This window comes from Gadus chalcogrammus, chromosome 7 (genome assembly GCF_026213295.1).
Source record: "Gadus chalcogrammus isolate NIFS_2021 chromosome 7, NIFS_Gcha_1.0, whole genome shotgun sequence".
In the NCBI taxonomy this organism is placed as follows: domain Eukaryota; kingdom Metazoa; phylum Chordata; class Actinopteri; order Gadiformes; family Gadidae; genus Gadus; species Gadus chalcogrammus.
In genome coordinates this window covers 7,466,326-7,490,832 of record NC_079418.1, presented here as the reverse complement: position 1 = coordinate 7,490,832, position 24,507 = coordinate 7,466,326, and the positions used below count along the sequence as shown (strand labels likewise).

The 24,507-nt window shown below is 44.3% G+C and overlaps 1 protein-coding gene across 1 annotated transcript in view; it reads left to right on the top strand.

The window, feature by feature from the left end:
• The first annotated feature begins 5,678 nt into the window (after positions 1 to 5,678).
• Positions 5,679 to 24,507, top strand: part of LOC130385937 (cholecystokinin receptor-like) — a 95,638-nt gene continuing 76,809 nt past the window's right edge. The window contains exon 1 of the mRNA XM_056594724.1: positions 5,679 to 6,052. Within this exon, the coding sequence (XP_056450699.1) occupies positions 5,902 to 6,052 (151 nt within the window). The 5' untranslated portion in view covers positions 5,679 to 5,901. The remainder of the gene's footprint in view (positions 6,053 to 24,507) is intronic.

Here is a 24,507-nt window from a genome sequence, read left to right as displayed (position 1 = left end):
ACTCCCCCCTGACAAACAAACACAGGACTATTTAAAGGGGAATGGTTGATGGGAGATCTGGAACAGGTGTGGTGATTTGGTGATCGGGATCAGGTGCGCACATCTGAGAACTTGGAGAATGAAAACAGGAGGAGGAGACAGAACAACAACACAAACATACTACACAAAACAGAACACAATACATGTAGGCCTATACCATGTATAACATGTAAGACATACAGAACACTGTACGTAACAATGACGCTAACGCAGTCCTAGACGTCACCGGTTCTTACTGGGTTTTGGACCAGCGTGGAGTTGGTTCTGAGTTGAAACCTGGTTGCTTGTGTGGAAAAGCCAAGAACCGGTTTGAGATCGGCACTGGCTCCGAACCAAGACTGGAACTGCCTTGGTGGAAAAGGGGCAAGAGAGTTTCTCTTGTTGTTATACCTTATTTCACCAGGAATAATCCCATAGGAGTCCTGGCCAAGACAGCAGTATATGGTTCCACATAAAATATACATTAAAAAACAGACAACATAAAACATAAAAAGACAATTGGCAATTTAAAATCATCTCAACATGATCACCAGCAACGTTCAACATTAGCACCTGTGCGTTTAGTGCTCAAACAGTCCTTTATCCTAGTTTTAAAATACTACATTTTTGGAATGCAGTCTAATTTAAGATTACTCTGTCGTTTATACCAGGATGTTGTTGCAAAAATTTTAAAGGCACTCTCACTGAAGATGGGGGAATGTGGGAGAATGGGGGAATTCGGGGAATGTCATACATGATTTGCCCATATGATTACTAAAATTCCTGGTTGTGACTTTAGGAGTCAGGAGAGCTCAAATGTAACGCGGCAGTTCCCATAATGTGGCCTTTATTAAGAAAAATACCAACCTACTCTTGGTTTTATAAGCGACCAAATCCCAACACCTAGCCACTGGAAGGTTTTCCCAGAACATTTGTGCATAAGTACCATATAGTTGGTTATTTCACAGGGTGCAAATAGGGTAGGCAATTATTTACATAAGAACTTTCCTACCATTTATTGAACCTTTTATTTCCATGTATTATTATCTTTATGATTATTGTTTTTATTACTGTAACATTTTATAATCTTAGACACACCTTTCGTTTCTCTGCTATCAATTTAGATTTAGAACCTGGACGCGTTTTAAAGTCAAAAATCGAATATGAAACTTTCAGAACATTTGTTGAAACATTTATTGTCTTATATGATTATGGTTATTATTATTATTATTATTAAACGCATTCATTGTAGACATTTTATATTATTAGTAATAGCATGCATTGCAACTTCACCACTGCAACAAACACAATTTGTGTGTGTGTGTGTGTGTGTGTGTGTGTGTGTGTGTGTGTGTGTGTGTGTGTGTGTGTGTGTGTGTGTGTGTGTGTGTGTGTGTGTGTGTGTGTGTGTGTGTGTGGGTCTATTTGTGTGTGTGTGTCTCTCTGCCCCAATCCCAAAGTGAGCCCTGAGGACTAAGTACTCACAGACTTAATTGATCTCAGGTGCTAAGTGAGTGTTTGAGGCCACATGGGCTCAAATAGGTATACATGGGATAGGGACAGCACTTCACGAGAGCACATGTTACCTTGACAACGATTAATGACAAAGACGTTGCTGACACTTGCCGGTTTGGGAATTATTATTTATTTTAATTTTTTGTAAATGCAATGAAAACAATGGGCTATAGAAATTTATTGACATTAGAAAATATAATTTTTACTTGTGAAAACTTCAGTATTTAAAGGATGTATTGAATAATTTAGGTGACTATTGGCCTACTAATCACGAGTCAGAACGGGCTACATTTGGCTGCATTATAAAAGGTATAAGTAGTAATATGAAGAGCCGTTTGGGAGCCAAAAGAGCAGGCTCTTGTTGGTGAGCTGATCCAAATGATCCGGCTCACTAAAAAAAGGCTGAAATTCCCATCTGGTCGCGCATTGACAGTAGTGTCGCCTTGTTGTTTACCTTCCTAATTTCCGGATTTCCCTATGGTCTCTGCGGTAAACGTGAAAACGGTTTAAACTGTGGGCAATTCCCTAAGGTGAAGTCTGCCCTTATGCGGACTCACAGAAAGGGCTCGGTAAGTGGGGACTCAAACCCTGACGCCCTTTGGAATTCGACATTGGGACAGCCCTGAAGCCTTATTAATTTTGAGAGAACGCGAATCAAAGTCTGTGAGTCCGGACATTGGGATTGGGCCTCTGTATCTGTGTGTTTCTGTGTCTGTGTGCATGCGTGAGTGTGTATCATTATCTTTGCATTTTTGCATTTGACATTGGCTTTGAATAATAGTTATGGCAGAGACAACGCTGGTGAGTAGGCTAATTAAAGATATTAACACACATTCTCCATGAAATCTATTTCAGAAGGCGATACCAGCCTGTCTCCATTGTCTAAACTTTATTTATTTAGTAGGACCAGGGAAACAACCAGTTGTTATAATAACCAGAACTATTATAAGCCCAAAGGTCACACACCTCATCTAAGGGCATCATAAACGTGCGGCTATGGGCGTCATAAACGTCGTAAAAGCAGCTCCCGATAAGAACACCGTGCTACGCAGCGATCGTAGATTTACGACGCATTTGAAGTCTGAAAGTCAAGTGCAAAAATACACGATGTGATGCTTTCTTAAAAGGTTAAATGTGAATATATATAATCATATAATCACAAAAGGGTCCCTTGCTTTTGTGTGTGTTCCTGTGTGTGTATTTGTGTGTCTGTATATGTGTCTGGTGTGTGTTGTTACTGTCTTTGTGAGTGTGTGTCTGTGTGTGTGTGTGTCTTAGTCTGTCTGTCTGCCTGTGTCTTTGTGTGTGTGTGTGTGTGTTTGTGTGTATGTGTGTCTGTCTTTGTGTGTTTGTGTGTGTCTGTGTATTTGTGGTTGTGTGTGTGTGTGTGTGTGTTTGGGTGTGTGCGTTTGTCTGTGTGTCTGTGTCTATGTCTTTGTGTCTGTTTGTGTCTATGTCTGTGTGTGTGTGTATGTGTGTGTGTGAGTGTGTACGTGAGTGTGTGTCACTCTCTTTGTGAGTGTGTCTGTGTCTATGTGTGTGTTTGTGTGACTGTCCATCAGTGTGTCTGTCTTTGTGTGTGTGTGTGTGTGTGTGTGCGTGTGTGTGTGCGTGTGTCTGTGTCTCTGTGTGTGAGTGTGTGTGTGCGCGCGCGTGTGTGTTTGTGTGTGTGTTTGTGTGTTTGTGTGTGTCCGTGTAATAAATAATCACATATAATCTATAATCGCACACTCAATAAACTCTCAATCTATATCTAAGCATTAATTTTCAAAGACCAACTCCATCGAATCGACGAGGCATCGATTCAAGGAGATAATTAATTGTGCGGATCAATGGTGATTAACTAACCTGCTGGTGTCGAGGCGGTACTACACTAACATGTTTGACCTTTACTTTACTTTACTTTATTATGGATCCCATTAGCACTTGCTTCAACAGCATGGCTATTCTTCCTGGGGTCCTTCACACACAAAAACACACACCATCATACACAACAACACTACAGATACACACATACATAGACAATAGTTCACTTGCAAAAATTCAGAAGAATTTCAAAAATTATTCTATCATAGTTAAACAGATCAGTCAAGTTCATGAAATATTTGCAGATACTGTTTTACCCTCATTTTAAATCCGTCTTTTGTAGTGGAGCATCTGATATAACATGGCAGCGAGTTCCATCCTATCACAGCTCTGTACAAAACAGTTTTCATTATAACCAATGACTTCAATATGGGAAAGTTAAACCTTCCTTCTATAGCATGTCTCGTTTGATGTTCATGTTGAGGACAGAGATTTAATAACCTTTTATATAATACATTTGGAGTCGGTGTTTCATTTATGTTTCTGATGAAATTGACCAGACAATAAGTTGACCTTTGACTAACAGTCAGCCATCTCAGACTATCATGCATGACTTTTACATTAGTTCTGTAGGAACAATTTAATGCACAACGTGCTACTTTATTTTGAACAACTTGTAATTTCTTCAAGTCCTTCATTGAGGCACCAGACCAAATAACAAAACAATAATCAAGTTGTGACAGAGCTAGAGCATTTACGACTTGTCTAATGACATCTGGTGGCAGACCCTTAGAAACTCTTCTTGTAACAGAGACTGCCCTTCCCATTTTGCTTACGATATTATCAACATGGCTGGATGGTTGAGAGTAATCCCTAAAAGTTTTGTCTCTTTTACTTGTTCAACGGAAATGTTGTTCATACTTAAATTCAATTTAGGTTCAGATGACATTTGATACCTTGTTCCAATCAATATAGACTTTGTCTTAACATTAAGTACACGTTTGTTGGCCTGGCCCCACCCACACACACTCACACACACCAGTGATGAGAATGACGCGTTTATTTATACGCGAGTACATGCGTGTGTCTTCGCGTCTGACCACCAGATGGCAGCAGAGTAGCGCCTCCCGGTCGACCTGCCGGCGGACGCAGAGCTGATGAATGATGGGCCACAGGTAGGTTCGAATCGCCCTGCAGAGGATTGCATCGAGCCGCGGGGATGAGTGATCAACTACTTCCTCTCGCAATCCGTCTCTGCTATCCGCAAAGAAATGGGTAGAAAGATCTCTCTCTCTCTCTCTCTCTCTCTCTCTCTCTCTCTCTCTCTCTCTCTCTCTCTCTCTCTCTCTCTCTCTCTCTCTCTCTCTCTCTCTCTCTCTCTCAATCTCTCCATGGAGAGTGCTTCTGATAATCATTATTGTGTGTGGGAGGTGGGAGAGAGAACGAGAGATGGGGAGATAGTGAGAGAGTGGGGAGGCGTGGACCTGCGAATGCTTTCACTGCAGCGGATAATAATAAGGGACGCGCGCAAGGACGCAATGAGCGACGCAACATGTGGCAAATGTCTCCATGGTCCTTCATTAAATGTCACCAAGGTTCGTTTTTGACGCCAAAACATGTCAGCGTGTTCCCACTCCTAGGCGTTCAAACTAAACGGGCACAACATTACGCAGCACAGTTCTCGGTGATCACGGTGCAGGCGCAACACTTGTCCGCATAGTTCTCGCGAGATCAGGGCGTTGCGCACCAAACGCTGCGTTAACTTGCGATCCCCGAGAAAGTCTGGAAGTGCTGCTGGTGAACTATAATATAACACGCGCGCGCTCACACGCACACATTCTTAGCAAGCACGCGCAAATATACACCCACACGCTTAAGTTAGGACGCACGCACAGACACGCACTCTTAGTAGCCTACCTTAACAAGCGCATACAGACACACACACGGAGTAAGCACACGAAAACAGACGGACACACACTTGTTTAGTAAGCAAGTGTGTGAGCACGCGCACACACACATTCACACGCTTCATAAGCACGCGCACACTGACGGACACACACGCTTGCGAACTTATGGTGTGCGCAAAAAAGAAAGCGCACGAGCTCAAAGAAAGAGCCGATTGCGCGCACACACATATATGAGGAGGGGGGGGGATTAGGGGGAGGTCTGCTGTCTCGCTGGGACTTATGCTTCTCCCCTCCTCGTTGGAGCCGCTTCCTCGCGCTCAGCTTTCAGCAGTCTCTCTCTCTCTCTCTCTCTCTCTCTCTCTCTCTCTCTCTCTCTCTCTCTCTCTCTCTCTCACTCATATCTCAGTGCATTCCTTCCGAAGCAGACTAACGGCTCGAGCCTATAATTTTTCTCCCGCGCGTCTGGTTCCTTGCGCATAGAACACACCGGCAGCACGAGACGCGGCTCTCCCGGTCAAAGTTAATGCAAAGCCTCCGTTTTTTACGATAAAACGGTCGCCGATCCAAAGTTATTTCGAGATATGTAAGGATTGTCCGGGTTTTTTCTGCGTCTACGGCGCGAAACAGGCATCCCCACGCACGGTGTGGCAGCAGCATGGCGGGAAACAACGACAGCCTCGCGGAGTTCCTCCAGTGTCTCGCGCGGAGGAACGTCTCCCTGAGCCCGGAAACGCCGAACGGCACCGCGAACGCCACTTGTGGCAACGTTACCGCCCTCACAAGACCCCCGTCCGGTCGCCAAAAAGGTAGGATAGAGCTCTTCTAGACGCAACAATGATATATGACATACGGATTATTAAATAATGTTGCATATCAAAAATATGATTATAATTATTTATTAATAGTTAGATTTAATAATACACTATATGTCATGCTTTATCAATATATGTTCCCTTTAATAAATTATAAAGATGGAAGATGATAGGTTAATGACATTCCCCTGCAACAAGTCCACCGTAAGAATGTTGTGACACTATTAGAGTTTAGAGAGATTTTATATTCATATTTATTATTTTCATATTTCATTTCAATATTTCATTCGTCACAATCATGTTTATTCTTATTTTTTATTTATTATTCTCCTTGAGCTGACAGTAGAATATTGGAGTGCAAAGTGTGTGATTGTATGCCGGATTATTGTTTTTAGTTGTGGTTCATTATTACAAATACTTTTGGTTATTACGTTGGAAAACGTAGGGATGCTATGCTGTAGCCATTAAATGTTAAATGTGTGAGCGGTTCATAATCAATCAAGAAATGAATCAGCCTCTCTAATTGGGTTTGTGTGTCCGACTGACTGAAGTATCCGCGTGTGTTGGTCCGTCAGTCAATTAACCGAATCTTCTCATTGATCTTCAAACATGTTATTTCTGGCAAACAATGTAATTCTTGTCATCAGGTAATAGCCCTTATATGGAATGATGGTGATTGATGGAAGAGAGAGAGAGTTTGTTAAGCTCACGACTAGGAGAGAGAGAGAGAGAGAGAGAGAGAGAGAGAGAGAGAGAGAGAGAGAGAGAGAGAGAGAGAGAGAGAGAGAGAGAGACACAGACAGACAGACAGACAGACAGACAGACAGACAGACAGACAGACAGACAGACAGACAGACAGACAGAAATAAAGGCGAGAGAGAGAGAGAGTGAGAGAGAGAGAGACTACTGCAGACAGGACAGCCTCCCACTCTGTCTCCTCGGAGTGTGTGTCTCTCTCTCTCTCTAAACGTGAGCTTGACGGCACTGAGCCGATTATGGTATCACCAGGACTTACAGACTAATCAGAAATACGAAATGCGAACGACCAGTGGTTAAATTGGGATTTTCTATGTGGAGGGGCTCTGATCCGGAGGGGCCGCCGCTCCCCATACGCAGAGTACGCAGAGCCAAAATTAAGGTTGCAAAAAAAAAAATCCATGATAGTCGTTATATTAGTACATTAAAGAAATTATATAAATTTGTTATGAACAAGCCCACCGTTGTTTTTTTCTTAATTGTGTACCCTATTACTCAATTTGGGCAAATTCTATGTGTTGACCTATACCCCCCCCCCCCTCCTTCCCTGAAATGGTACACAGTCTTCAGTTCAACTCACCGTTTCCCAATTATGCCCATATCATGTGACATATGACCTGCCATTAATCAGAAGAAGAAGATACCAGTATCAAGCTGAATTTAAACGGTACCAAAACGAAAAGAAGAAGTATTTGAACGGTGCCAAGTAAGAGCAACATGAATCTGGCACTGAAAAAGAGAAAGAAAAGGATGACGCCCGCCTCACCTCCTCTGCCCTCAGTGTCCTCATCTCTGCCCTGTCCATCCTCAGCTCCTCTGCCCGGTCCATCCTCAGCTCCTCTGCCCTGTCCCGCCTCAGCTCCTCTGCCCTGTCCCGCCTCACCTCCTCTGCCCTCAGTGTCCTCATCTCTGCCCTGTCCATCCTCAGCTCCTCTGCCCTGTCCATCCTCAGCTCCTCTGCCCTGTCCATCCTCAGCTCCTCTGCCCTGTCCATCCTCAGCTCCTCTGCCCTGTCCATCCTCAGCTCCTCTGCCCTGTCCATCCTCAGCTCCTCTGCCCTGTCCATCCTCAGCTCCTCTGCCCGGTCCATCCTCAGCTCCTCTGCCCTGTCCAGCCTCATCTCCTCTGCCCTCAGCTCCATCCTCATCCCTGTTCTGTTCAACTCTGCATTTTTAGTTTAGTGGAGGAAGAGACAGCACTTAAGACATGACAGACACACTATCAGGATGAAAAGATCTAGAAACAAATCACAGCTTGGTTACAGTGACTTCTGCACACGGGCCTAGCTTAATTATTTCAAAATTATGTCTTGGATAGCAGCTGCCCACCTTTTGAAGAAATCTGTAAGCTTCCTCCTCTTTGTTCCACTCATGTTTACCTTTTATCTCTGAAATGTTCACTTGTTGACTTTCACCCTAAGTTAAGAAGTAGATAGAATGTATTTTAAAATGGTTCATATTATATAACGTTCTTTAAATAAAACACTTTTGAATGAATGAATGAAGCTATCTTTTTCTTAAAGGCTAGCCGATAGGCTACGTCACCATCATGTTAACGCGGGCTTTTAAATCTAACCTGCTGTGTAGCCTATATGCAAACATTAAATCACAGGACCTACTGTACTCACAAATAGCCTAGGCAATGCACTGCAATTCATAGATACAAATAAGTTTGCAATTCATCCAGCTAGGAATGAGAAATGTGATTCGGAGATCGCATAGACTACTTGCTAAATCATTTAGAATTAGCAGCATTGTTCTTTTTAACTAGCGCTTGCCATTTGACATACCAGTAGCAGGCTATCCCTGCATGTCTAATGTCCTGCTTAATGAAAATGCAAGCCCATATCTAATGATATTAGCCTATTGGTGATGATCGACCTCTTTCAAAATACCGTGCACCTTTAATTTAGTTTCTCTTACCTCGCCATTCACCTGTCTACTACGATAATTATGTCTGATGATGACCGTTGATTTGACGTTGTGTTGTCTGATCTGGGGGGAGGAGGAGCTGCTGCGCAAGTTTCGTGCGTGATATGCCTACGTCTCAAACTTGCTCCAGATGTCTAGGCCAGCCTATCCCTACTCCATTATTTAGAATTGTGTTTTAAAACAACATAGATTTGCAATGGAAAAGTTGTAAATGAGTAGGACAACATTGCTCGTGATGGACTAGGCAGACTGCCAAAATCGGCTGGAGCTGATCTGCTGCGCAGAACTCCAGACCCGGCCGCTTATGTGCCGGGGCTCCGCCCCGGACAGCCCCGGCCCAATTTAACCTCTGCGAACGACGCCTCCCAGTTCAGTCGAGTTTCCGGTGAATCAATTCACCGGAAACTCGACTGAACTGGGAAGAGTCGTTCGCGAATCGTTTGTTCGTTCAGCCTGGATTCCGGTAGCGGTAAATCGCATCATGGAATGCACGCCATTGCATGGTTCCCAGTTGAGTCAGTCAGACTCAGTGGAGTTAGTGCTACCGGAAACTCGTTCGTTCGTTCAGTCGAGTTTCCGGTGAATCGAATGGTGAATGAGACGAGCGAGAGAAACGAACCGGTTTGGTTCGTTCGTCCTAAAGACTCTCTCATTCGAACCGGTTCGCGAACAAACGAGCCGACACGTTCGCCTCGTGCCCACTACCTCCGTCCGTTGACTGATCCCCATTGACTTTGAATGGGGACAGACGCGCAATTAGGGCTGGGCGATATTGGAAAAAAAATTATCACGATTATTTTTTCGATATCGATCGATATCGATAATAATCACGATCAGTGGCGATTTTGGTTTGGAAACTCTGGTGGGGCCCATGCAGGAAAATATTATAACGCAATCCAGAAATACCACATATTACTACCATCACAAAAAAAACAGTAGCAAGTGACAGAGGGGACCAAAATTGCAGCTGAATAATGCCATCACTCAAACGCGAATCTGACGACATATATTAGGCTATTATAGCAATAGCACCACCAAATGGCAGCGTTCAAGATCTCACAATATCAAAACTCAAGAAAACAACAACGTGGCAACAATAAAAACACAACGGCGCACTCCCTTTACACAGCAATCAATATACAAAGCCACCACTCACAATATACCAAAAAAAGAAGAAGTATGGTTTAAGTTGCATTAAGTTTGCAGGCCACCATACTGTACAATTAACAATGAATCTAGCCTGATAGAGTGGTTGCCTATTCAGACCTGGATAATCCTGGGTGAAAATTTAAGTAAGTTTGGGCTAAGATGGTAATTACCTGTGCTTTAAGGACAGTGCTGTCTGGTCTCCTTTGTGTGGCTGAGGTGAAACACAAGCATTTTTTTCCGCTTGAACCACTCCTGGTTGAACGATCTATTCTTGTCCTTTCCCTCTTGAATAATGATTAAATCCGTCGGGCGATGTGGTCCCAAACGTTTTATCTCCAACTTCTGTTCAAGTGCTAAATCTCACATGAGACAGATACTCAACACGATTCATCATTTAATGAATGAAACGTCCATTTGTTGTTATTTACTGTAACAGTAACTGTAACAGTAACTACGTTAGCCAGCTAGCAAGAATTGATCGGCTCCCGCCGTAAACCCCGCCCTTTCTACAAATCAGCAGTGTTGGGGGTAACGCGTTAGAACTAACGCGTTAGAGTACTCTTATTTGTTTTTTTCAGTAACGAGTAACCTAACGCGTTAGTTTTGCGAATTCAGTAATCAGTAACTCGTTAATTTCCAAAATAACCACTCGTTACTCCGTTACTTTAAGATTTTCCCTCGATAAGGAAAGTAAAGTCCCGGGTTTTCTGCATTTAGTCAGATGCTGCTGCCCTGCTCCTTGCATCTCTCTCTCTCGCTCTCTGTGTGTGTGTGCGCGCGCACCTGTGTGTGTAAGCTACGTGTGTTACCGCGGCAAGATGGACGAGAAGATAGCCTTAGATTCCTGGAGGTACGCTCATTATTTTGAGTTACAGAGCGAAAAGGACAAGAAGAACATAGTGGTCGTTTTGAGCACCTTCTTCTCCTACGTTTCAACCATTACTTTGGTGATAAATAGGCTAAAGGTAGCCTACGTGATTGTTATGAATGTAGGGCTATAGGGTCACACGAACATTTTCAGTTCTTCAATGTTTTTTTAGTGCCATGCACTGTTCTTTTGTGCAACGCATACGGTTAAATTGAGTTAAATTTCCAATTCTAAAAGGTTGCGTGCCTACCTGTTAAGCACTTTGTTAGGCGCCTGCACTTGTAAAGTGGATAAGCTATGTGTGACGCACTGTTCCTTTGTGCGCAGCCAATACGGTAAGCTACATTCTGTTAAAATAACTGCCTGTTACCGGAGTATGTTATTCATGGAAGCTGTTCAAATGATCAAAGGATGAATGCCTGTTAAATAAAACGTGCAATATGATGATGTCTTTCCTGTCATTATGCTATAGGTTCATGATTGATTCATAAACAGTCAGCACTGTTGGTGCATCTAAAGGAGGATGTGTGTTGTTGTTGCGCTAGGCGGACACGCACGTACCCCAAACGCATTTTAATTGTTGGTAACGCACGAGTACTCTAACGCGTTTCTTTTATTTATAGGTAACGTAGTAACGTAACGGATTACTTTTAATTGATAGTAACAAAGTAACCTAACGGATTACTTTCAAAAGTAACGATACCCAACACTGCAAATCAGCCAATGAGAAGAGCTTTGGGGCACTAAACTTCTGGCCCCACCGCCGAAACAGAAGCGGGCGCTGCGCACGCGCTTGCTCGCGCAACAGCACCAGTTTTCTACACTGCAGCAGACGGGGCCATCTCGGCTGTGCCCCACCGAGCGGAAATGACGAGACGGAGCAACGAACTATTTCACACACAACTACTACACTACAACAATTGCGTTCATCAAATTAAAACTGCGGACATGTAATTAATTATTAACAATTAATGTATTATTAACTTATGCTCAATGACATTTTTGAAAAAAAAAAGAAAAGTATAATCGTGCCCTGCACGGCAGCGTTCTCTGGTGGGGCCGTGCCCCACTGGCCCCTAATGCAAAGACGCCACTGATCACGATATATAATATTGTAATATATATATTATTTTTTCTCTTATTTTCATTGTTGTTGATAGGCTGTGTGTGTGTGTGTGTGTGTGTGTGTGTGTGTGTGTGTGTGTGTGTGTGTGTGTGTGTGTGTGTGTGTGTGTGTGTGTGTGTGTGTGTGTGTGTGTGTGTAACGGAAGCTCAAACATGCACCAGGGAATGGGCGTGTACTTAGGCATTAACCACAAAACTGCGATCTGACTATTTTGTTTATTTATTATTTTTTTTATTAAAATAATAATAATAATAATATATATTTTTTCATATCGAGCATTTATGTCTAATGCTTATCGTCGTAATCGACGTGAGATTTATCGCAAATAATAATCGTAATCGAGTTTTCGCCCAGCCCTACACGCAATGCATTGTGGATCCGTGCGCTGAAGGCTCCGTCAAAAAGTTGAAACATTTTCAACTTTTTCTGCAGCGACGGATCCGTCATCCAATCAGAACACGTATGCAAATTTAAGCACTGTGACACTACTCGGGCTCTGACGACCCTGGAAACCTCCCCCATCCGTCAGCCACGCCTTCTGAGTCCTTTGACTGATGTTGCAGTGGGCACGAGGCGTAATGCAAAGCGAACAGAACTGAGTAGGGGAGGGCGTAGCCTAACTAGTGTGTGAACGACCCAGAGAAACGCAACGCAAGGCTTTAATAAAATCCCGGACGATTTTGAAATTCCGCCACACATTTTTTAAAAGTGTCTCAGAAAGAGGGCATGTCCGTGCAAAAGAGGACATCTGGTTACCCTACGTACGGGAAACCCATTTGATTCCTACCTGTAACACTGTTAAATAGCGGCCCAAATTGGTGGGCGCTATCCTGGTCATTTCTCTGCGTGAGAAATACGAAGTGTGGCGTGTGAGCGTGTGCATGGGTTGAATTGCACGTGTCTCACGCCGAATGCGCGAGACTTGAGAGCCCTGTAACCGGTATATTATCCCGGATGTTGACAGTCGCAGTTCAGCAAAAGAGGCGTAGAAGAAGAAGAGGGCCGGATGTTGGCAGTAATGGTTGTGGAACTGCAGCGCCGTATGACGAATGTATTAAATATGCAAATTTGATCGGACCTGACTGGAAAGTATTACCCGACACAGTGGCAGGTGGAGTGACACAATTCACCCGCCACCATACAAATCCACCCGCAAATGGCGTGTGGCGGGTGTTAATTTCCATCCCTGACGTACACACGTGGCACTTGCACGGTCGTAGCTCATTGGCGGGCCAAATTCTCTGGGCTGGCAAGGCAGAGAAAGGGGAGGTGGCATCTCCCCTTATGACGACATACGTGGAGAATTCCAAAACGGCGGGTCTGAGCTTCGTTTCTTAAAAGGCAGAGCAGAATTCCTAGTGCTCGTTTTACACCCAACTAAATTTTTAGCTACTGGGGGAGCATAGTTAGGCTAGGGGAATATGTTAGAAAACCTCAGAAAGTGACATTTTCATGCCATGGGATCTTTAAACAGAACGCCCCACCACACACACATAATGATGGCTTTTGCATACCATGAGGGCTTCCTATCCTAGACACCGATTAGGAACAAGAAGATTTAACTGATTAACGAAACAAACAGACAAATATTTTGAATTACATTTCGAATTACGGCGTTTAAGATTTTAACGGCTCACACACACATTCACACCCCGACGGCAGAGTCGATCCCTCAGGACGACAGCCAATCAGGAGCAGTCAGGGTGAGGTTGTCTCGCTCAGGGACACCTCGACACTCAGCTAGGAGGAGCCGGGGATCGAACCAGCAATCGATACCAGTCAACCCGCTCTACCTCGTGATTGGTATGCAATTTGCATTGGGAGATGTGTGATCGACCGGGTATTGTATTGCAGTTAGGGAGAGGTGCTTTGCTTGAGGAAAACTCAATTTTCGGCTAAGAGGAGCCGGGGTTCGAACTAGCAACCTTATGGTAACGATCTAGCTGACCCGCAGAGAATATATTGATTGGGTCGTTCTGTAAAAGCCAGCTCAGTAAGCCTGTGTGTGTGTGTTGGTGTGTGTGTGTGTGTGTTGGCACATGCTTACTAAGCGTGTGTGTGTGTTGGCACATGCTTACTGCGCGCGTGTGTGTGCACGTTCTTAGTAAGCGTGTGTGCGTGCATGTCTGCGTGTGCGTACTAAGCGCGCATGTGTGTTTGTGTGTGTGTGTGCGCATGCTTACTTTGCATGTGCGTGTGTGTGTATGTGGGCGTGCCAGCCAATGACAGAGATGGCTACCTCATTTTAACACAATCTCTTTCTAAATTATGCTTCTATAAGCCTCCCCCTCCCACCCCTTCTACTTATTGTATGTTTGTACGTCCTTGCACTTAATGTACGCACTTATTGTGTGTCGTAATTACTTATAGTATTAAGTTGTGTAGCTTCTTATCCTAGCTATCTTTGTTGTATACGGGGAATGGGTTAACCTAGTTATGGTTAGTGCTCGGCACTTGGTTCGTTCGTACGTTTGCGCACACACACACACGCACAAACAAACACACACACATTGTCACATGCTATGTGCTCACATGCACGCATACACAACCACACCCACACACACACACACACACACACTTACACTCTAAAATGCCCTCACACTCACACACACACAAATACACACATACACATTGACCCTCTGAAATGCACACATACTCACTCACACACACACACACACACACACGCACACACAATCTCACAAACACACACACAGTTAAAAAATACTAAAAAAGGAGGCGCTACAGATGGCTGCCGTGTCTCAAGCTCCTCCTTAGGTGCCGTAGACAGCAGTCTCAAGAATCTCATTACCAGCGAATGCGGCTGTAATTGTTGTGCATTTTACAAAACCATCTTGAATCTTCAGTCACATGTGCATGTGCACGCACAATAGACACACAGACACATACACATACACACTCCCACACACTCTCACCCTCAAATACACACACACACACATACACACACACACACACATACACAGACACACACAGACAGACAGACACACAGACCCTCGCACACACACAGACATACACACACAAATACACACACAGACAAACAGACATCACACATACACACACCCATTCCAACACACTTGCACTCTCAAACACACGTACTACCTACAATACACACACACACACACAAACACACACACACACACACACACACACACACACACACACACACACACACTGATAGACAGACAGACAGACAGACTGACAGACGGACGGACGGACGGACGGGGAATCCAGAATCCAGAGAAAGTTGACAAATAGTTACATTTACATGTGTCGCAACATTAGTATACCCTACAATGCACACACACACAGATACACACGCATACACACCAGTGGCGGCTGGAGGTTTTTAAAGTGAGGGAGGAAGGACTGCACGCTTGGTTGCCATTGGCCTGCTTGCACTGTTGGTGTATGGTGGCATAAGAATGTGAGACTCAAGTTGTTTCAGGGTCTTTTGGTGAACTACAAAATAGTAGGGAGGGATGTGAATACAATTGATACAAAGCCACCAGTGGCATCACTGTCATTTGAAAGCTGGTGGGCAGCATGATTTTTGAAATGGACTGTAACGGTGCGGCCACACCAAACGCGTTACAAGCGTTAGGGGCGTCAAAATTCGGCATTTTTGCATAGGGAACCATTGGTATAGGCGCGTAGACGCGTTACATGCGATGAAGCGTCAAGTTAGGGGCGTTACGCGCGTCAGACGCACATAATTACGCACGTAATTACGCAGTAACGCGCCCAACGCGCCAACGCCCGGAGTTCAGAAATCTGAACTTTCAACGCTCCAACGCGTGACGCTTGGCCGCGATAGCCAATCAGCGTTGAGCTTGACCCGACGTCACTGGCAGAGAGTAGTGAGCTTGGACAGAAGCATACGGCCGACATTTTTCTTTATTCTGGGTGGAAATAGTAACATAGTTACGCTATTAAATGCGTTTATGGAAACATTTTTAGCGAGAAATGTGCATTTTACTTTCATAATGTTCGCTCGGTGAATGTGAAGGATGTTTGGTTTGATAGTTATGACGAAGAGGGAACGCTCCGTTCACTTGCATGGACAGAGTCTCTGGATGCTAAGCAACCTCAATGTCTTGGCGGACTATTTCTCTGCTGATCAACACTACGAATGCTGGAAACACACCAGACACACCATGTGAAGTTATTTAAACCGATTATTGTTATTTATATCAGAGATTATTTAATCTAACCCGATCTAAGCTCCATCACCCAAACACGGCAGCGTTTGGGGTTCCTACCTCGGACTCCAGCGCAGCCACGGCCGACAACTATCTTTATTCTGGGTGGAAATAGTAACATAGTTACGCCATTAAATGCGTTTATGGAAACATTTTTAGCGAGAAATGTGCATTTTACTTTCATAATGTTCGCTCGGTGAATGTGAAGGCTGTTTGGTTTGATAGTTATGACGAAGAGGGAACGTTCCGTTCACTTGCATGAACATGGACTCATCTAGCTGCGTTGGCGCGTTGACGCGTTGGAAGCGTTGAACCGAGTAACCACCCCACAATGATCAAGCGTCAGGTTAGGTGCGTTACTCGCGTTATCCAACACGAGTAACGCGTTTGGTGTGGCCGCACCGTAAAGGCAGAAGGAAAGGATGCAAAGCCCATTGGTCAAATCAGGCATACTCTTGATTTGTAAAAGTAAGTAAAAAAATCTGGGCCTATCATTGGGCCTATTTCTGCCCTCAATGACTGAAGTTATTGGTTTTTATTTAGCTATGTTTATTTTCAGTTACAATTGTTTTAAGAAAAGACTCAAGATCAAAAGTGATTTTTTAAAATCCATCATGCTCTGAAACATTCACCCTTTCCACACCCTTTCCACAATACCACACAGAACGGTCAGGGTAACAAACTAGTAAACGAACAAGAACATGATTTCAAACAATCTGATCTATAAGCATGGTGCCGAGCAAGGAAAGTCGTGTAGCAGCACCAACGTGATCTTGACACTTGTCGTGGCGTTTCGTTGCCCTATCAAGATTTTTCACATCAGTGAAACCATGAACAGCCCACGTTGGATATTTGCCATTATTCAAGAGCAAACAGGGCCGGCAATACAGTCGATTGCTAGTAATGATCCTAGTAAGCCATGAGTACCTAGCAAACCATGTAGCACCCACAACACTGACGTTGCCATTACTTTTGGTGATTTCGATTTTGGTAAGTGGTCTACCATTTTCTTTGGTCGCTAACTTAGCACTGTAACTCAATGTATGAAATGCTTTGTGTCATAAAACATGAACAATGTCCTCTTTTTCCAATGTTTCCATTGTACACTTTATTTGCAAATGTTAGAATCTCGCTATCGTTCAGATGATTTGACTTGCTTTGCGTCTCTTAGACTGAGCGGCAATGCAGAGCGGGTTTGTTATCGACAGCGTTGCCCGATTGGGCAGATTCAAAGTAGCCCAATTGGGTGGGAAATTTGCCCAATCTGCAACACTGCTCACCAGCCACGGATCCTGCTTATTGGTTAATAGCGCAGCTCAATAGATTTTTGCGCGAATCAGACAGACCCCTTAAGGTCACACCCACTCAGAGGAGGACTTTCCTCCTCTCTCCCATTGAAACCCATGTTATTCACCGGCCGCCAGTACTTTCGGGGAAATTAATGGGAGTCAATGGAGGCTGAGGGAGGAACGACCTCCCTGAAGTCATTGTCAATAGGCCATAGGGGGTGCTAATGTCCCTATTTCCCAGGGAAATTAACATTATATATTCAAAGGCATTAAAGTAGTCATATTTAAGGGCATTAATCCATGACAGTAGTCCGGGCAATCTACATTTTTTATTCTCACCAATGTTAAGGAGGATCATCCTCCCTCTCCTCAATGGAAAAGCCTCCACTGAATTACACAGACAGACAGACAGACAGACAGACAGACAGACAGACAGACAGACAGACAGACAGACAGACGCACTTACACACGCACACACACGTACACACACTTACTCTCTCAAACACACACATAAAAGTTGTGTAAGAACAAATATTGGAGGTTAAAATGAATGCTGTATTCTCCAAGTCTAAAACATGGAACTCTCTGGGAGAGTGCCCGCCTCTGAATGAGACACTTCGATAAGACTTTTCTGACCAATTAGGGCGGACCCATCCCTGATTGGTAAGGTATTTATCTCGCCTGTCAATAACTTGTGTGGGATAAGGGAGGGTGGGAGCAGAGAGAGAGGCACTATTAGCACATGCACGACTGCCTATTGAAGATAAGAGTCTTTCTCTCTGTAATACTGCGTTCACACCAAAATACACATTTGTCGCTGCATTGTCACCCAAGTTTTGTCGCGGGACAAATCATAATCTGTCGCTGTGCACGTTTTTTCAGGCGAATTTGTCGCGCCACATCTTTTGCCCGCCAACTGTGCTTCATGCCAATTCATTCTCAACCATGGCCGAGCCAACCACCGAGCAACCACCATTGCATGTCTTTACTTGTTGTGGTAGAGGGAGAGACGTCGGAGAACCCGACGCAGTCTATTCATAATATTGTAATGACCACGGAAGAGGCGGTGAATGAAGAATTGATTAGACAGCGATTTATTAGATACCTGCTAAACCGTTGGAACACACAAGACCAGTAATCATAGCAACGCCGGTAAACAAACCCCGCAAAGCCCAATTTGGTGTGAACGCACCGTAAAGGGAAATCTGCACTCTGAATGGTTATCGAGCAACAGGTGTGCAGCTAACAGACAGACCTTGTAAACACACCCTTAAGGAATGTGGAGCATGTCAGAATGTTGGAGAGAGAGTGAGAGAAATTGAGGGAAAGAGTCAGTGTGTTTGTGTGTGTGTGTGTCACTATCTCATGTGTCATTTTTGAATAGTCTTTGTGTGTTTGTGTGTGACGTGCGTGTCTATCCAAATGTGTTTGTGTGTCTCTCTATGGACGTGTGTGTGTGCGTGTCTATCTACTTATGTGTGCGCGGCTCGATGGACGTGTGCGTGTGTGTTTGCGCTTATCTCTATCTACGTGTGTGTATGAGTGTCTCTATCTACTGTTGTGTGGGTTTGTGTGCGTGTCTCTATAGACGTGTGTGTAGAGAGATGCCGAGATCGTTTATTGGCCTGTGGCATGTGCCACTGCGACCACTGACATACCATGGCATATGCCGTTCAGGAACGGTAACTGCCGTTCAGGTGGAACGGCATATGCCGTTCAGGAACGGTATATACCGTTCAGGAACGGTAACTGCCGTTACGGACAATGGTATATGACACCAGCACGCCCCGCCTCCTCCGTATAATTTATTATTGCCGTAAATGTAAAGCTATATATATTTGTTCTTTATTGACACTATATCACAACATAACGCTGTAAATAAAGGGATTTATACGTTCCTCTTGTCCGTTCTGTTGTTAGGATATGTGCGATCTGTTTGTTGGTGCTTTTGAAAGTGCAGATGCTTTTGAAAACAGCCGGACTTGCTCCGGTGACGGTAGTTCGCCTAGCCACCTAAACAGGTCTGACTAATCGATAACAGAGATTTAACGTTGAACGTTTAAGTGTACTCATGGAAGTATGGATATCGGAACACAGCACATGACTACAGAGGCAGGTCCCTATATCTACCATGGGGTGGCACTGTAGCCTATGGCTAGCTAGACAGTCATCCATTTTTCCACTCATTTTATCAAGGTGTCCTAGTAGCGTAGACTATATAGCCTACTGTATGACTGCTTCAGCTCATAACTATTCAATAGGCCAAATATTAAGTTTTGCTTTTGTTCTTATTGGTGTTTAACCCAAAAATGTAAGTAGGCCTACAGGTTCCTATCATCACTGATCCAGTGTCATAATACCGACATGATCCAGTGGTATCATGGCATATAGGCCAACTTTTTTCCGCTGGCAAGCCAGTTATGTTAATCGGAAGTTCCATTTCCTACTGGAACCACCGTTTTTCCGCTGGCATGCCACTCATGTAAAATGGTATTACCAGTTTATACTGTTTTTCCACTGGCATGCCACTCATGTAAAATGGTAGGCCTAATTACCAGTTTATACTGGCACCTACCGTTTTTCCACTGGCATGCCACTAATGTAAAATGGTAAGTACTAGGGATGTGCATTTCTGGCAAAAAATACCATTCAATATTCGCTGATAAGTATTCGAATAATATTCGAAAATCTGTCAATTAAGAACCCCCCACACGCGCACACGCACCTCGGATACAGGCACACACAACGACACAGGGAGAGGCTTGTTGATGTGTATGAAATCAATCAAAATTATTAAAACATCGCTATTTATTTTACTGAACACAGCCAGCATGACGGTGAACTAGACACGTCTTTAGCATATGGCCAAATAAATGTACACGGTGTGTCTTTATACAATTTATTTGTTACCAGCATTCGTAGTGTTGATCAGCTGAGAAATCGTCCGCCAAAGACGTTGACGTCGCTTAGCAACCAAGGACTCTGAGGGATTATCAGTCTACGTCACTCCCCGCTCTACGCGCATGTCATGCAGGAAAGAGACGAGAGCGACAAGAGTAGTGGTGGATTTAATGATTCGTTTCCGTGACCCAGTTTGCGTGATTCAGTTCGCCAAGAGGAGTCGTTCGCGAATTGTTTGTTTGTTCGTTCGTTCAGTCGAGTTTCCGGTAGCACTAACTCCACTGAGTCTGACTGACTCCGCTGAGAACCGTGCAATGGCGTCCATTCCCTGGTTACCGCTACCGGAAACCAGGCTGAACGAACAAACGATTCGCGAACGACTCCTCCTAGTTCAGTCGAGATTCCGGTGAATCGATTCACCGGAAAGTCGACTGAACTGGGAGGAGTCGTTCCCGAATCAGCCTAGTTTCCGGTAGCGGTGAATCACATCATGGAATGCATGCCATTGCAAGGTCTCAGCTGAGTCAGTCAGACTCAGTGCTACCAGAAACTCGACTGAGCTGGGAGGAGTCGTTCGCGAATCAGCCTAGTGTCCGGTAGCGGTGAATCGCATCATGGAATGCACGCCATTGCACGGTTCTCAGCTGAGTCAGTAAGACTCAGTGGAGTTAGTGCTACCGGAAACTCGTTCGTTCGTTCAGTCGAGTTTCCGGTGAATCGAATGGTGAACGAGACGAAGGAGAGAAACAAACCGGTTCGGTTCGTTCGTCCTAAAGACTCGTTCATTCAAACCGGTTCGCGAACAAACGAGCCAACACTAGACAAGAGCCGCAATCATGCCTTGTTGTGCGGTTGGTTGCACAAACCGTTTTAATAAGACTAACAAAACTAAGAGGTTTTACAGGATACCATCAACTCGCACCCCATTTAAGGCAAACAAGAGACGTCTTTGGTTACTTACAAGCAATCAGAAGAAGCGATTGGAAGGCTAGGCTTACTACCGTCAACGGAGCAAGTCTGGCTGTTTTCAAAAGCATCAAGATCGCACATATCCTTACAACAGAACGGACAAGAGAAACGTATAAATCCTTTTATTTATGGCGTTATGTTGTGATATAGTGCCAATAAAGACCAAATATATGTAGCTTTACATTTACGGCAATACTTGTCTTGAAATTATACGGAGGAGGCGGGGCGTGCTGGTGTCATATACCATTGTTGGGAACGGCAGTTACCGTTCCTGAACGGCAGTTACTGTTCCTGAACACCATATGCCGTTTCTGAACGGCATATGCCATGGTATGTCAGTGGTCGCGGTGGCACATGCCACAGGCCAATAAACGATCTTGGCGCTACTGTGTGTGTATGTGCGTGTCTATCTATGCGTGTGTGTGTGTCTTTATTTACGTTTATGCGTGTCTATCTACGTGTGTATGTTTCCATCTACGTGTGTGTCTTTATTTACGTGTGTGTGTGCGTTTCCATCTACGTGCGTGTGTGTGTGTGCGCGGTGATGCCTCCCCATAATGACAGTTGGGACCACCAGGCTAATATCGAACCGACATCGCCACGGCGACAAGGGGACGACCAAATTAAGGTAGCATAACCACGAGGTAGGTAGGGTAGGGAGCAGTGGTGGGGGGGGGGCGCTGAAATTAAGACAGAGGCACCGCTGTCATTAACGACATTATCATTGTTCATCAAATCAGACTGCCAGCGATTCTTTACTGACTCATCTCCGTCGCAAACTGACACCGGCGACGAAATTGGTGGCGAAAAAATCTGCCACGATTTATCGTCTAGCGTGTAAGACATGTTTGAAACGTATGAAACGTCTTCAAAATGAAAGTAGGCGCTACACCATGCTTAGCACTAAAGATAGCTAAGATAAGGTGCTACACCAGTGGTTCTCAACCTTTTTTGAGCAAACGCCCCCCTGACCTTACCCTGATCCTCTGGCGTCCCCCCCCCCGCCCCCAAATAAAATAATAGTAATAAATAGTTTATTAAAATTAAACTAACAACCCCACTCACACTCGTGTTATTTTGCTTAAAGGTGTCATTGCATCATTTTTCATTGATTTTGAGGTGGTCTCTAATAGCAATGAATGCCCTCTGAGTCGATTTTGGTTGAAAAATATCGAAATAAATATTAATATTAAATATTATAATATAATTATTATAAATATTAGTGAATATTCAGGACATCCAAATGTCTCACCTCTGATTGGCTAACAGCACTGTCCATCGCTGTAATAAACCTAATTCAACTTCCAGAGTGACACACGGGGGGATGGGGGGCTAGAGAGAGAGAGAGAGAGAGAGAGAGAGAGAGAGAGAGAGAGAGAGAGAGAGAGAGAAGGAGAGAGAGAGGCCAAGAAAGAAGAGTTGAGGAAGAAATGGTTGGATTGAACATTCCAACCATTTCGCGTGGGCATTCCCACGACTCCTGGCCGCCACGTCTCCCGTCGTGCCCCGTGAATGAATGGCCCACAAACTGCGAGCACCGTGACAGTGGCCCGGGCAACGCGGGCACTGCGGCCTGGGCAACGCGGGCACAGCGGCCCGGGAACCGCGGGCACGGCACTCCCGCGTCTCCCGCTGTGCCCTGTCAATGAATGAATGGCCCGGGAACCGCGGGCACCGTGACTTCGGCCCAGGCAACAGATTGCGCGCAGAGGCCTAATAAGGCCTATATATTTTGTATTTCAAATCCAAAAGTTTTTTCGTGGAGACTACGCTCATAGCAGCTGTAACTGAACAACTGCAAGAGGAAGGAGGAAAACGGGCTATTAAATTAAAATGTGTAAATTTTTACTTGCTATCGGCCATGTTTGGTTATGTTTATCAGCGTTACTATAGAGATCATGACGATAGCTGATGTTACAGGAGTCCGGGCGTGTGCAGGACCGAACCACGCTGCCTGTCTGACCACCGTTACACTGCACATAGACAGTAAAAAGTAGCTGAGACGGTAGAGGGGTTAGAAACGAATAAATTAAAATAGGCCATTTATTTCAGGTAGCCTATTTTTTCACCAAAAAATTTAAAACCATGAAAGTTTAAAATCCCCCCCAAAAAATGAAAATAAATCACGTTCCCAGCGTCCCCCTAGGTACCTAAGAGATACCTAGGATAAGATGCTACACCATCCTAAGTACTAAAGATAGCTAGGATAAGATGTTCCACAATGCTAGGTACTATAGATAGCTAAGGAAAGATGCTACACCATGCTGTGTAATAAATATAGCTATGATAAGATGCTACACCATGCTTGGAACTAAAGATAGCTAGGATAAGATGCTACACAATGCTAAGTACAATAAGTGTGTACATTAAGTGCCAGGATGTACAAACATTCATTAAGTGTGTACATCAAGTGCCAGGACGTACAAACACACTAAGTGAGTAAAACCGAGTAAAACCGAACTGAAAGCAAAATAAGACAGATGTTTTCCTCGGTCAGCCCGGAGCGTAATCAACCCTATGAGTCTGTAGGGAGAGAGAACAGAGTAATCGAGGCAAATATATACTACCCTTCAGCTGGGGCAGTGATTGTATTGATCACAAACACATAAACACACAATTACAGAAGCACACACACACACACACACACACACACACACATTCTGTAGTCGTTGGCAATGTCTTTGCATATCATCAGATGAAGAGAGAGAGAGAGAGAGAGAGAGAGAGAGAGAGAGAGAGAGAGAGAGAGAGAGAGAGAGAGAGAGAGAGAGAGAACGCTTCTTATCCATGATAGATTGCTAGATGTTTAATGCTTTGTTGCGTCTCGGAAGTCTGTAGTCTGGCCCGAGCCAATCAGATATTGTATTCCCTTGATTTCAGACACACTTCAAAGCTGTTTGTTATGGTTCAGTTATGCTGTGTTCGAGTGGTGCCTGCCCATGGGTAAAACATTTGCTTATAGATGTTACAGACGAGTACCTTTAATTATTAAGATGTTCTTGTTAGTTCATGTAACACACACATGTTATCTTCATAGGCTTAGTGTGCAAGTTTGATCTGAGGGTTTGCATATTGGGCATATAAGTTTAAGTACACATAGCAAACATCAAGGAGAGAGAGAGAGAGGGAGAGAGAGAGAGAGAGAGAGAGAGAGAGAGAGAGAGAGAGAGAGAGAGAGAGAGAGAGAGAGAGAGCAATGAGAGAGATCAAGTACTATGTCCTCACATTGTTTGTCTGTACAGC